This window comes from Pocillopora verrucosa, chromosome 2 (genome assembly GCF_036669915.1).
Source record: "Pocillopora verrucosa isolate sample1 chromosome 2, ASM3666991v2, whole genome shotgun sequence".
Taxonomy (NCBI): domain Eukaryota; kingdom Metazoa; phylum Cnidaria; class Anthozoa; order Scleractinia; family Pocilloporidae; genus Pocillopora; species Pocillopora verrucosa.
The window spans coordinates 7,323,368-7,337,529 of NC_089313.1; the positions used below are offsets into that span (position 1 = coordinate 7,323,368).

At 39.7% G+C, this 14,162-nt stretch overlaps 1 protein-coding gene and 1 pseudogene across 1 annotated transcript; one reads left to right on the plus strand and one right to left on the minus strand.

The window, feature by feature from the left end:
• Positions 1–2,423: 2,423 nt before the first annotated feature.
• LOC131775809 (tetratricopeptide repeat protein 28-like) lies at positions 2,424–7,351 on the minus strand (the record flags this gene model as incomplete). The annotated part of the gene is made up of 4 exons (XM_066162803.1): positions 2,424–2,481; positions 2,886–4,487; positions 5,208–7,020; positions 7,261–7,351. Coding segments are annotated over 4 exons (3,564 nt in total), but the record flags the coding sequence as incomplete, so codon positions are not given.
• Positions 7,352–13,732: 6,381 nt separating this feature from the next.
• Positions 13,733–14,162, plus strand: part of LOC136279210 (2-(3-amino-3-carboxypropyl)histidine synthase subunit 1-like) — a 490,303-nt pseudogene continuing 489,873 nt past the window's right edge.

Below are 14,162 nucleotides of genomic sequence, written 5' to 3' on the forward strand. Positions count from 1 at the left end.
TAAACAATCTTGCTAATGATGTTGAAATATATTGTAGGAAACCATTACGGTTTGAAGAAAGCAATTTCACGGTGAAGATATGAAGCATCTGTTCAACGCAAAAGAAGGCACATACTATGTATGCAATAACATTGAATTCAAGAACGTTTCAGTTTCTCTAAGAAAATCAAAACATCTCTCTTCGTGGGTGCGCAGCGTCATAACTTATCTTCTTATGGGAGACCTTAGCGCTTAAACAGACAGAAAAACGGATTACGGCGTTTAGAACTGAAATATGTACAGTAGAACCCACCGTTAGTATATCTAAAAATTTAAGTGAATGGTGTCTCAACCATGAAACGCTTGTGTACGGATAGAAAACGGAAATTCAAGTCGAATCTACCATGATCTCTTAATCGATCGTTAAACCCTCCTAAAAACAAAGTCAAGTTAATTGCTAGTGCAGATCATAGCTAATGGAAAATCACGTAATGGAGCACTACGGAATTCCTATGATATCTGTTCAAGCATTTTCCATGGTATGATGCTTCCATTTCATACATACTAAGTTTTTTTCTAACTGTCCAACAAAGATTGGAAGCTAACAACTGTGAAAATACATTGTTTGTTTCATTAGAGCCACAAATGATACTACTAAACGGTGTAAATCCTTATTTGTATTAAAATAAATTCCATTTCTTAACAATTCTCAAATAGAAGATTAAATAATTTTTCAAAGATTTAAAGGTGAGAAGGAAAAAAAAAGGTGATACTATATGATTATTTTTGACTGTTGACAAAGAAATTAAAATTTAATATAGAACAAATAAAAAACCCTTTGAAGGTCCATAGCAACAGTTTCCAGTTCATACACATATACAAAGACTGATTTATTTCCAATCCAACAAAAGCTGCCATAAGCAGGCATTGAAAGATAAAAATCTATGATAATACAAATAGGGATTTTAGGGCAAAAGGGTAATTTATTTAGATCTTGTGAGTATAGTTGTCAGTTGGGTAACATCTCCTTGCAAGTGCATTGCCTTACCTCAACTTTTCATTTTTTTTTTCTATCAAAGAAACAAAAAATGTTTCAACTTAGGAGGGAGAGGCCACTCCTACACGGTGGATGTGGTGACCATGCCCACCACGTCAACCATATTAAAAATATAAAATATGAATCAAAATGAAATCAACTGTCTCTCATTCATTTTATAAATGTAAATTTGCAGTAGATTAATTCAGTCATAACTGCAAATGATAACTTTTTACCAAGCCTGAGGGCCATACAAGAGAACATTTTCCTAAGTTCCTTACAAAAACAGCGGATGGCCAATATTCCCCAGTAGAATTTGAGCAAGAAAAGTTAGCAAGTGGTTCATTACATTGCAGTTGGACTAAACTTTTTAGTTTTAAATTTGGTGCCTTTCAAAACAAAAATACATGGATTAGGATCGTTTCGCAGGAAACGGTCTGCATGGAAAAGTGCAGAACAAGTAAGAACCAGATCAGTGCTGGTAATTACCTCCATACTACCGGAGTTATTCGGTTATGAGGCGCACTCGGCTTTAAGACGCACCCCCAATTCGGCAACTTCATTATTGCGTGTTTTCAAACTGAAAATATCGCTAAAATACTTGGTTATAAGGCGCATCGTTGTTTGGGGAGTAAAGTTTATTGTAAATTCTTTCATAACCTTATAAAAAAGCGAAAAAGTCGCGTATTGATTTTAGTTTACCGTTAATTAACAAAAGCAGAATTGTCGCACACGCGACCACGCGCACAAACAAAAGCCTTGATTAAACAAAAGCAAAATGTCACACACATAAACAAAAGCCGAAAATGTCACACATTTAATCACATGAGGTAAACAAAAGGCAAAAAAAAGTCACACATTTAATGACAACCTATCGGTACATATTAATTTTTAGCCTTCCCTCTCGGGAAACATGGTTTTAAAGTATAAAATCAATTCGATCAACAAAATCAGTAGTTGCAAATTTACTTCACCTGGTGAACATCATCTTGCGAAGTCTACATTCAGCACAATCATGCCAAACACTCGCCGTCATTCTAATGATCTCAACTTCAAGTTGAAAATCGTAATTGAAGCTGAAGCTGTTAACAACAATCGAGAGATAGCAAGGGAGTACGGAATTTTCGAATTGATGGTTTCGAATCAATGGTTCGGCGATCTGAAGATGACAGCCAAGCGCACTTCCATGGACCGTTACTGACCAAAAGATCCCGAACTTCATCAACTGTAGGCCGACTGCTTCAGTGATCAAAGGAGCCAAGGTAAGCAAATGCCTTCTTATCTAATACATGAAAGTTCACACGGCAACCAGGTGGACAATCAGACATAGTTTGATGCTACTCTGGTTTAATGTCGATGAAATACCGGATAGAGTATTTTCTCTACTTATTTCTGATAATTTGTCCATCTAAAACTCTACTCCCTTCGAGTACTTGTCATTATTTCCTCTATCGGGGTTTTTTTTCCTGCAAGAAAAAATTTGAAATAACTCAATTAATTATTACCTCAATTAACATTTTGGATATAAAGCAAACACAATTACACCAAGCAACAACATATATAAATAATTGGCTATTACTTGTATCTCATTGGTAGAGAGGCATCTGTGAATTTCTATACTTTACACCAGAGAGCGGGATAGTAACTCTTCAAAAAGGAAAAAAAGTGTGTGTAGATATATATATTTATATTTATGTACATATATATATATATATATATATATATATATATAGATAAAGATATACATTAAACTAGCCTGATGCTCAAGGTAACAAAGGATCCCCATCCAGTCAACGACCAGTAAGTCATAGCCATCTTCACATCTAATTTAACTTTAATTTATGAAATACCTGTTCTCACGGAGTCTTACCTCTGCTTGTCAAACTTGAGTCTCACATCATCTCCAATCAGCGTAAACGAAGCCCACTCAGAAATTTGGTTCAAGCCGTTTTTTCTCATCCACTTCATGGCCTGATGAAGGGATTCACTGGCACTTTCTCCTTCAATGAGGTGTTCGTAGAACCGACTCATCAGCTTCTCTGTTGCTGAGTCTGGAATGGCCCACAGCGCAACCAATACCGAGCGAGCACCAGATCCTAAGAACGCACGGGCAATTCCTATAACTCCTTCGGCTCTTATCTCTCCACTTCCACTGTGACAGCAGCTAAGTACCACCAGTTTAGCTCTGACTTTCACTCGTGAGACATCAGCCATCGTCAACATGTAAGCTTCCTTCGGTGGGATAGCGTTTTGACTGTTGGGAGTAGGAATGGGGGAGAGTGCAATTTCTCCTCTTTCCGCGTTACCATGGGCAGCAAAATGTATCAAGCTCACTGAACTTATCCGCTCAAGTACCGCCTGCTTCGTTGCTTTCTTTTCAACTAGAGGCGGAACACCCACCAGTCGTCCGACCATCTCCGCTTCTTTTCTTGCAGCTGGCAATGGTTGCAGCCAATTAACCTTGGGATTGCCTATTACCAAGGCACCAGTGTTGCTGTGATAGTCCTCTGGACTATCTTGAATGTTCTTGAGTGTTGTCAACGAAGGAATGATACGGATCTTATGAGTCTCTGACAAATATTCGGCTCCTTCCCTTTCACTCAGGGCAGCAAAGGGAACTTTGTACAACCTGCGGTCAGGAACAATAATGACTTCAGGCTTATCAAGTAAATCATAAACGGGGGCAATGAACATTTTGTAACACAAATATAGACTTGAAATCACTTCTCGTCCTCGTCGTCCTCGTCTCGTCCCTCCTCTAACGAGTCGCAATCTTGCTGAGCTCTTTTGCGCGGGGGAGAGAGGTTGCAATTTAATCGTATTTAAAGACCGATCTTCACAATCTTTAGTGGGCAAAATACCAAGACTCCGGAAATTATCATCCAAAAATTGACTCAAAGACAAATCTTTGGGTAACCCAGCCTGAACTAGATTCTCTTCTGGTGATACTCTTCTATAGTGAAGGACTCCACTTGTTTTCAAGATCCACAAATGCAGACGATTCTGAAAATAAGAAATGTACAGACAAGTACAGTTTTTTTTCTTACTTAAAATGTTCTCAATGCCAAACCAAGATTGTGGATTAGCAGAGATGTGTGTTTCAACCGAGTACTTCTCTGCCATTAAGTCTGATAGGCCTCTAGCTCGACCCAGCTCCTCAACATAAATAGCATCCCGAGCATTTCCGGTGTCACAAAGCAAAGTACAAAGCAGTTTGTAGGGAAATATTCCTGAGTCCTCCAGAAATGATGTTTTGAACTGATCATTGGCGCCCAAGAAATATCTAAGCTCCTCATACTTTTTAATGCACAGATGAAGACACGACAGGGAGTCTTTTATTTTATTTTGGTCTAAATACAAAACGGCGTAACTTCGAAGGATTTCGAACTCATTTCTTCCATCTCTAATATCTCTGGATATGAATAAAGCTTTCTCCAAGCATACTTCCGAAGCTTCAAAATCACCAACAGTTCTAAACACAATTCCAAGGTTTCCGTAGTCAGTTGCCTCCCCTTCTCTGTCGCCAATTTCAGTTGTGATGACAAGCGCTTTTTGGAGACACTCTTCAGCCTTGTCGTATTGGCCAAGCGACCTAAACACAGTACCTAGTTTTCCATAACATGATGCCTCCCCTTCTCTGTCACCAATCTCGGTTTTGATGACAAGCGCTTTTTGGAGATACTCTTCAGCCGTGTCGTATTGGCCAAGCAACTCAAACACAGTACCTAGGTTTCCATAACATGAGGCTTCCGCTCGTCTGTCGCCAATTTCAGTTGTGATGACAAGCGCTTTTTGGAGATACTCTTCAGCCTTGTCGTATTGGCCAACGTACAGAAACACAGTACCTAGGTTTCCATAGTTAGTTGCCTCCCCTTCTCTGTCGCCAATTTCAGTTTTGATGACAAGCGCTTTTTGGAGATACTCTTCAGCCTTGTCGTATTGGCCAAGCGACTTAAACACAGTACCTAGGTTTCCGTAACATGATGCTTGCCCTTCTCTGTCGCCAATTTCAGTTGTGATGACAATCGCTTTTTGGAGATACTCTTCAGCCTTGTCGTATTGACCAAGCGACTCAAACACAGTACCTAGGTTTCCGTAACATGATGCTTCCCCTTCTCTGTGGCCAATTTCAGTTCTGATGACAAGCGCTTTTTGGAGATACTCTTCAGCCTTGTTGTATTGGCCAACGGACAGAGACACAGTACCTAGGTTTCCATAACATGATGCTTCCCCTTCTCTGTCGCCAATTTCAGTGCTGATGACAAGGGCTTTTTGGTGATACTCTTCAGCCTTGTTGTATTGGCCAAGCGACCTAAACACAGTACCTAGGTTTCCATAACATGATGCTTCCTTTTGTCTGTCGCCAATTTCAGTTGTGATGACAAGCGCTTTTTGGAGATACTCTTCAGCCTTGTCGTATTGGCCAAGCAACCTAAACACAGTACCTAGGTTTCCATAACATGATGCCTCCCCTCCTCTGTCGCCAATTTCAGTTCTGATGACAAGCGCTTTTTGGAGATACTCTTCAGCCTTGTCGTATTGGCCAAGCGACCTAAACACAGTACCTAGGTTTCCGTAGTCGGTTGCCTCCCCTGCTCTGTCGCCAATTTCAGTTCTGATGACAAGCGCTTTTTGGTGATACTCTTCAGCCTTGTCGTATTGGCCAAGCGACCTAAACACAGTACCTAGGTTTCCGTAGTCGGTTGCCTCCCCTGCTCTGTCGCCAATTTCAGTTGTGATGACAATCGCTTTTTGGAGATACTCTTCAGCCTTGTCGTATTGACCAAGCGACTCAAACACAGTACCTAGGTTTCCGTAACATGATGCTTCCCCTTCTCTGTGGCCAATTTCAGTTCTGATGACAAGCGCTTTTTGGAGATACTCTTCAGCCTTGTTGTATTGGCCAACGGACAGAGACACAGTACCTAGGTTTCCATAACATGATGCTTCCCCTTCTCTGTCGCCAATTTCAGTGCTGATGACAAGGGCTTTTTGGTGATACTCTTCAGCCTTGTTGTATTGGCCAAGCGACCTAAACACAGTACCTAGGTTTCCATAACATGATGCTTCCTTTTGTCTGTCGCCAATTTCAGTTGTGATGACAAGCGCTTTTTGGAGATACTCTTCAGCCTTGTCGTATTGGCCAAGCAACCTAAACACAGTACCTAGGTTTCCATAACATGATGCCTCCCCTCCTCTGTCGCCAATTTCAGTTCTGATGACAAGCGCTTTTTGGAGATACTCTTCAGCCTTGTCGTATTGGCCAAGCGACCTAAACACAGTACCTAGGTTTCCGTAGTCGGTTGCCTCCCCTGCTCTGTCGCCAATTTCAGTTCTGATGACAAGCGCTTTTTGGTGATACTCTTCAGCCTTGTCGTATTGGCCAAGCGACCTAAACACAGTACCTAGGTTTCCGTAGTCGGTTGCCTCCCCTGCTCTGTCGCCAATTTCAGTTGTGATGACAAGCGCTTTTTGGAGATACTCTTCAGCCTTGTCGTATTGGCCAAGCGACCTAAACATAGTACCTAGGTTTCCGTAGTTGGTTGCCTCCCCTGCTCTGTCGCCATTTTCAGTTCTGATGACAAGCGCTTTTTGGAGATACTCTTCAGCCTTGTCGTATTGGCCAACGGACAGAAACACAGTACCTAGGTTTCCATAGTTAGTTGCCTCCCCTTCTCTGTCGCCAATTTCAGTTGTGATGACAAGCGCTTTTTGGAGATACTCTTCAGCCTTGTCGTATTGGCCAAGCGACCTAAACACAGTACCTAGGTTTCCATAACATGATGCCTCCCCTCCTCTGTCGCCAATTTCAGTTGTGATGACAAGCGCTTTTTGGAGATACTCTTCAGCCTTGTCGTATTGGCCAAGCGACCTAAACATAGTACCTAGGTTTCCGTAGTTGGTTGCCTCCCCTGCTTTGTCGCCAATTTCAGTTCTGATGACAAGCGCTTTTTGGAGATACTCTTCAGCCTTGTCGTATTGGCCAAGCGACCTAAACACAGTACCTAGGTTTCCGTAGTCGGTTGCCTCCCCTGCTCTGTCGCCAATTTCAGTTCTGATGACAAGCGCTTTTTGGAGATACTCTTCAGCCTTGTCGTATTGGCCAAGCGACCTAAACATAGTACCTAGGTTTCCGTAGTTGGTTGCCTCCCCTGCTCTGTCGCCATTTTCAGTTCTGATGACAAGCGCTTTTTGGAGATACTCTTCAGCCTTGTCGTATTGGCCAAGCGACCTAAACACAGTACCTAGGTTTCCATAACATGATGCTTCCCCTTCTCTGTCGCCAATTTCAGTTGTGATGACAAGAGCTTTTTGGAGATACTCTTCAGCCTTGTCGTATTGGCCAAGCGACCTAAACACAGTACCTAGGTTTCCATAACATGATGCTTCCCCTTTTCTGTCGCCAATTTTGGTTGTTATGGCAAGGGCCCTCTCAAAATATTCCTTTGCTTTTAGGCTTTCGCCAAGTTTATAAAGCATAAATCCATACTCTCTGTATAAGTCAAACAGTTTCCTTCCGTATCTTTCCGCACTTATGTTGTCAGAGATATGACGATAAGCGCTGAAAAGAATGGTATAGATGTCGCTGTAAACTTGTAGCAGTGCCGAATCAAATTGGTCTTTGCTGTTTTGATCGGTGCAAGTTAGCAAAATCAAACATTCGCTGCATATCTCAATGGCTTTCTGAATGCGATCTGAGTTGAGCAAGAACAGGGCAACAAGTAAGGCGATGCTCATGAAAGGTGTCATGGCTTCTGCTGTTAGGTTTCCATTGCAATCCTGTCCTGTTATCAGGGAAACATTATTTTTATTAACACAATACTAAACAAAAAAAGAAAAAAAAAAAAGAAAACAGACGGAGTGGATCGGTAATTTGCTCGAACATAACCACATCACTGGTCTTACCTTTGAAGACGTTAATCCAGTGACTGAAATATGGCAACAAGCAAATGACATCAGAGATAGGAGGTGGCTTGACTTTCAGTCAATAGTCATACTTAATAGTACTCCATATTTCTTTTGAGGAAGGGAGAGGTGGGGGATGAGTTTTGGTTTTGTACGTCACACTTTTATGACCAATGATAGAACATGTAAAAATAAATTATATCATTCTTTTTTTAACAGGAAACGTCAGGCTTCTGTGTCTATCCATTTCGAAAATTGAAATTTCATTACAAGATCGATACCAACAGAACCAAAGCTTCTTTCTTTAAACGGTAAGCTATCTGTGAGCGATAATCAACTTTTCATGAACTGATATGGAAAACCGATCCGTAGTTTACTCCGCTGTGAATCTATTTCGGTTTTGTACGTCACATTTTTATAACTTCAAATCGACCATCTTTCGTTCCCCATACAATTCCTTATGACGTGTTCAACTCTGGTAAGTTAACACCGAGTCACACAACGCGTGACGCTTTCATGAATTAATCGTTTGCTTTTTCTCGAGTGTGAGCTTGGGCCGCCTCTGTTGACATCAGTAAAGGACATTCTGCATGACAAATATGTCTTAATATAGGATTGGTTTTAGTTTTTGATCACGTGATTGTGGGAACCATCAGTTTCTCAAACTAAACAATGCTGAACAATTTTAGTTACATTATGGTTGAAATTTATTGTATGAAACCTTAACTGTTTTAAGAAAGCCATTTAACGATGGAGATATGAAGCATCCGATCAACGGAAAAGTACGCCTATACTACGTATGCAGTAACATTGAATTTAAGAAAGTCTTAGTTTCTCTCAGAAAATTAAAACATCTCTCTTCGTGAGCGCGGAGCGTCATGACTTATCTTCTTATGCGAGACTCTAGCGCTTAAGCAGACAAAAAAACAGATTACGGCGTTTAGAAAAATATGTACCGTAGAACCCGCGGCTAGTATCTAAAAATTTAAGTGAATGGTTTCTCGACCATGAAACGTTTGTGTACTAGTAGAAAACGGAAATTCAATTGGAATCTACCGCGATCTCTAAATCGATCGTTAAACCCTCCTAAAAAAGTGTCAAGTTAATAGCCAGTGCAGATCATAGCCTCTGGAAAACCACCTAATGAAGCACTACGGATTTCCTATGATGTCAGCGTGGGACAGTCTAGTTTTATGATCATCAATTTCTCAAATTGAACGATACTCAATAACCTTGTTTTAGCTAGTGAGGATAAATTATACGGTATAAAGCCACAGAGATTTAAAAAGTCGCCGTAGAATCAATTTATTTCACTGTGGTGACGATTCAATCGCGCCATCAACCGCTTTAACGAAGGGCTAACACTCGAAACGTAACATATTGCAAACATAAAGATCAGGTACTGGATAAAGTAAATAATAAAGGGATAAAGCAGCTACTGGGCTTTGCCATAAGAGCCTTACCTCTCTACAGTTACTAAATGACTAAGGCTGATAAAAACCGAGTGACTAGAAAAGATTTTCAATCGCACTTACCAAGATGTTGACAATGTGGCTGATGCTTTCAAAATGAAACAACAAAAATAACGAATTACTTTTCCCAACCTTCCGAACTTCCGCTGTCACAGTGTTTAATGCATCCAGATCACGTGTGTTCAGGATATTCCCTTCCCCCTCGGGGCTAATCGAAATAAAAGGAAAAGTTTTAAATTGCATATTTTTTTGTGTGCTTGTATGCCCGTCTATCGCGTCCCATTTAGGTTAAAAATTTTTAACAGTTAGTCGTCATATGATAAAATGCTTATTGACAGAATTTGGTGGGACCAGTGGGGAAAATATTTAGCTTAGGGTCATGAAGAAAGGACCTCGCTGTGCCCCTACCACTCAATCAAGAAGTACACAGTATTTCGGTTTCGTACGTCACACTTTTATAAGTCATGATGTAATTGAACATGGAAAATGAAAAGTGTTATTCTTTTTCCAACAGGAAATGTCAGGCTTCAGTGTTTACCCCTTTGAGAGGTTTGATTTTCATCACAAGATCAATCACAGTACAAACTAAGTCTTCTTTTTAACGCTAAGCTATCTTTGCGTGATAATGGACTCGTTGTCTTCGTGAACTTTTCATTTTCTAGCGGGTGTGATTTGCATGATCGAAGCCAAAACTACAAAAAAAAAAACCGAGTGACTGTAATTCGGTTTTGCAAGTCACACTTTTATAACTAATGATGGTTATAAAATAATTGAGATAGTTCGCACGCTCTCAATAGGCCGACTAGTTAGTTTAGATGAGAATATGTAAACACAGCTTGTTTGGACGTCACACTTTTAATGTTTACCGGCGCAATTTGAAAACATTTCAAACTCAAAGTTTTCCCAATACTCGCACAGTAATCTCAAGTGTAAGTGATAAATATTGGAATTGGAGAAGTATGTGCCAATTTTTGATCTAGGGTTTGGCTTCCATCCCTTCCCCAGTGAGGAACAAGAAGGAGGAAAAGAGGAACTAGCACTCTTTTGCCTGCCTTGATGACCATGAACTGTGTGGCCTAGTCGAGGGAATTCAACTAAAGACGACCAATATGCAACAAAATGCGCAGAAAACATCGAAATGTAAGGAAACAAGGAAAAATTCTGGAAAAAAACATTTTGTTCTACGCGCCCTACTTTCAAAGAAACACTTGAAAACTGTATATCACTGAAAAGCTTATAAAGTATTGAAGAAAGTTTTAAAAGTTTGTTTTTTTCCCAGCAAATTTAATTTCAATATTTTCTCTAAACAAAGAGTAAATGAAGTGGAAGTTTGAAATTTGACCAGATCTTGTTGACAGTAATCTCAAATCAAAACTCACAATTCAAGGCAGTAACAAAACAATTTTTTTCGTTACTGCCTTCGCTACATTACAAAACTGAAGAAACCGTTTGTTCGTTGCGGCTGAACGAAAACAAAAATCATGCTGCCTAGGTCTCGAAGGCAGGGTAATTAATTTATTTTTCAAAAATGACGTTTAGTTGCCCTTTTGCTGTGCCCTGAGCAAACGCTGGCCCCTCGTAAAAATGCCGAGTTAATCAAGTCGATTTTGAAATTAACGCAGGGGTCATATCATCGAAAGAACTCGGTGACACTGATTGCAAAATGAGAAACTTTCAAAGTGTGGCTACATTTTCCAAGATAAACAAACAGTGACGTGGCTTGATTAAATTTCCTGAACTTAAGAGTCATCAGATATATTGACAACTGACATACTTAAACGTTAAGTCAAGTACATATGTATTCAAATTGGGGAAACTTTGTGTAAATATTGGTTGAAAGCGAAGGTCATTGATTAATTACCAAAATTACCGACCAATTGCCTAAATTTAGATAGATTTTGCTTTTTGGATGTTTCTCAGATATCACTGGCTAATTTTCAGCTGGTTAAGATGTCACTTTTTTACCTATGTATTTTGTACCCTTCTTTAACTTCATTCGCTTGCAGTTTATCACTTCTCTTTATCGGAATAGTGGTTAAGATATCCGTGCTTATCTGTTCAAGTTACCAAATTTTCCAGCTTTTGCATGATTCAATTCTGATCTATTCAGATTCACCGTAAAAAGGAAATAAACAACTGGTTTCCTTGGTTTCCCATCCTGTTATCACTGAAAACTTTCCACTTGAATATTCTCTTCGCATATCTTTTTTTTCCTCTAGTTGCTGCTTCCTGTTCTCTGTTTTTGCACTTAGCTTGTTTTGAAGCCAAAACAAAGGTAAAAATACAAAATATACCACTGAAAGATATTGACAACGTAAGTAATTAGAAAAAAGGCTCTAAAACGGCAAATTACGAAAATACGCGGTCATTCAAGGCTGCTGTTTCTCAGTGAAGGCGAGGCCCCTCTTTGATGAGGAAAATGGCTGTTGTTCATTTGTGTATTTTAGCGCTGTTTGTGGCTTCCACAAAGAGAAGTAGTATGTATTACATGTATTCCAACATGATCATACTCGATGGCAAAAGAAATTACTATGTTTTCTACAACTACAATGAGTCCGCGGACACACTGGAGTTTATGGTGCAAATCAGTTTAAGTTGATTTCGGTGTTGCTGAAGTAGCATCAAATAAATATATGTTATTTGCCAGCCCACGGCCTCGGGCGCTACTCAAGACAGTAGGCACATTCCAGACAAATAACAATAAGTATTTTTTCCCAATACGGACTGACTTAGACTGGTGAATAACATCTTTATTTTTTTCCTTAAACTGAACTAAATTCCTTCCAAAACATCCCGAATGATTTAGGGCTGTAATTACAGCAGGATCCTCCATAAATTGACCAATATTTGAGCGGGTAAATGATAGTTAAAATAGAGGTGATGCAAATTAAAGCGAGATGCTGCATCAAAACATTTCCATGTACGTAATGAATAAGGCTTCCTAACAAACTTTGAAACATATCTACAAGTATCTGTCACAATCTGACACAAGTTAATTGAAGAGCACGTAAGAAAAAAAAGGGCATGTACACTTTTGAAAAAACAACCAAACTAGTTTAGCAAGGACTGTCACGACAATGTTTTCTTCAAAAACAGTCAATGATCTGACGGAAAGTATTATTCACTCTCGTCGACGATTAATTCATGTGCGAAGATTTACTGCTGCTCATGAAGTAAATGGCGAGGAAAATAATTGCAAGTAAATTCGAATTTTCTATTTTGAAATTGTAAGAGTTTGCTCGTTTGTTTGCTGCAATGGTGTGTGTAAATCTGGTCTTTCCTTCACACAAAATCTAAATTCGAATGAGACACTTCAACGAGACACAAGGGGATTTAATGCGTATATTTGTTGTAGAACTGAAAACTTCGCTCGTCCTTTTACAACGAACAAATTGTTTGAGAGAACTTGGATATTAAATGAATGGAGGTTCCATCGATTAATTCAATTTTGACCAAATACCTCACGTTTTAACTTTCTAAGTATTTTTTGCGAAGGATTGAAATTAATTACAGCCAGGTTTTAGGCCGCTTATCAACCAATTTAATGGCACTTTAGCTTATACAAATTAATTTCGAAACCAATATTTTTCTGTCAACCAAGGTGATTTGAGAGAGAGAAAAGAGAGGATTCATAAGTAAGTAATAGGTTTGAGTTAGTGACCGACGTCTTTGCTTAGAAATACTGCCTGTCGGGAAAAACGGATACGGACCGCGCAAATAACCAATCAGATTGTAGGATACTTTACCGTGCCCTCTGAGAAAAAAAATAAGGGAAAATTAATGAGAGGGGGATATGGAGCGAATCAGCATTTCCTCAAACGATGTGAGTGTTCCAACTCTAGCGAATGAATTTCGGATTTGTACATCACTCTTTTATAACCACTGATGAAATTGAACATGTAAAAATAACTTATTTCATTCCTTTTAACAGGGAACGTCAGGCTTGCTATGGAGGACTTTCCTGGTAAGTAACTGTGTTTTCTTCTCGATCCGTGCCTTATCCTTGCTAAAAAATAATAAGGAAGAAAACACAGTTACTTACCAAGAAAGTCCTCCATGGCTGCTCACGATGTTTAAAACCCCCTGCGTTGAAATTATTCTGTACCCAGAGTTCTCACGGTCAAACAGGCAAGCAAACAAATCCAGCCGAACCATGGACGCTGGAAATCATCGGCTACTACAGACAAGCTCTCCAGCATATTACTCTTTTCTGGAGACCACCGAAAATTATACTTTACAAATTCAGCGCAAAAATCAGGTTTGTTCACTTCCCCGAGTTCCACGTCACAGAATCCACGTCCCCGAGTCCTAGTCCCCACGTCTCAGTCCCACTTTTAGTCACAGCCCTAAATCCCTCATATGCGGTGAAACATGGTTTACCTACCAAACATGGCCGAGGCATCAGAAGGCTGCGCGTTAGAGGACAAAGCGAGTTATACGCGAGTTTCTGCCGAGAATAACATAAGAAGGAGATTTGTGGGAACTAAGTCTAATGCTGGAAAGACGACTGAAAAACTCGTAGGTACAATGTAGTTGATATCGGCTTGTAATTCACTATGCACGTGCACACGTTTACGTCGAAGGAACAGAGTTGTAATCGTTCCCACTCTCAAACCCATTTTTAACGCATTTTCTTCCTTTCTCTTCCTTTTTTTGTCGTATTCCTTTCCTTTAGGTGCACACGATATAATTTTTACGTTCATGTCGTACTTTAATATGTATCCTAAGCCCAACAAATGGATGAAAACTGAGTTTTTTTTTGTGCTTGT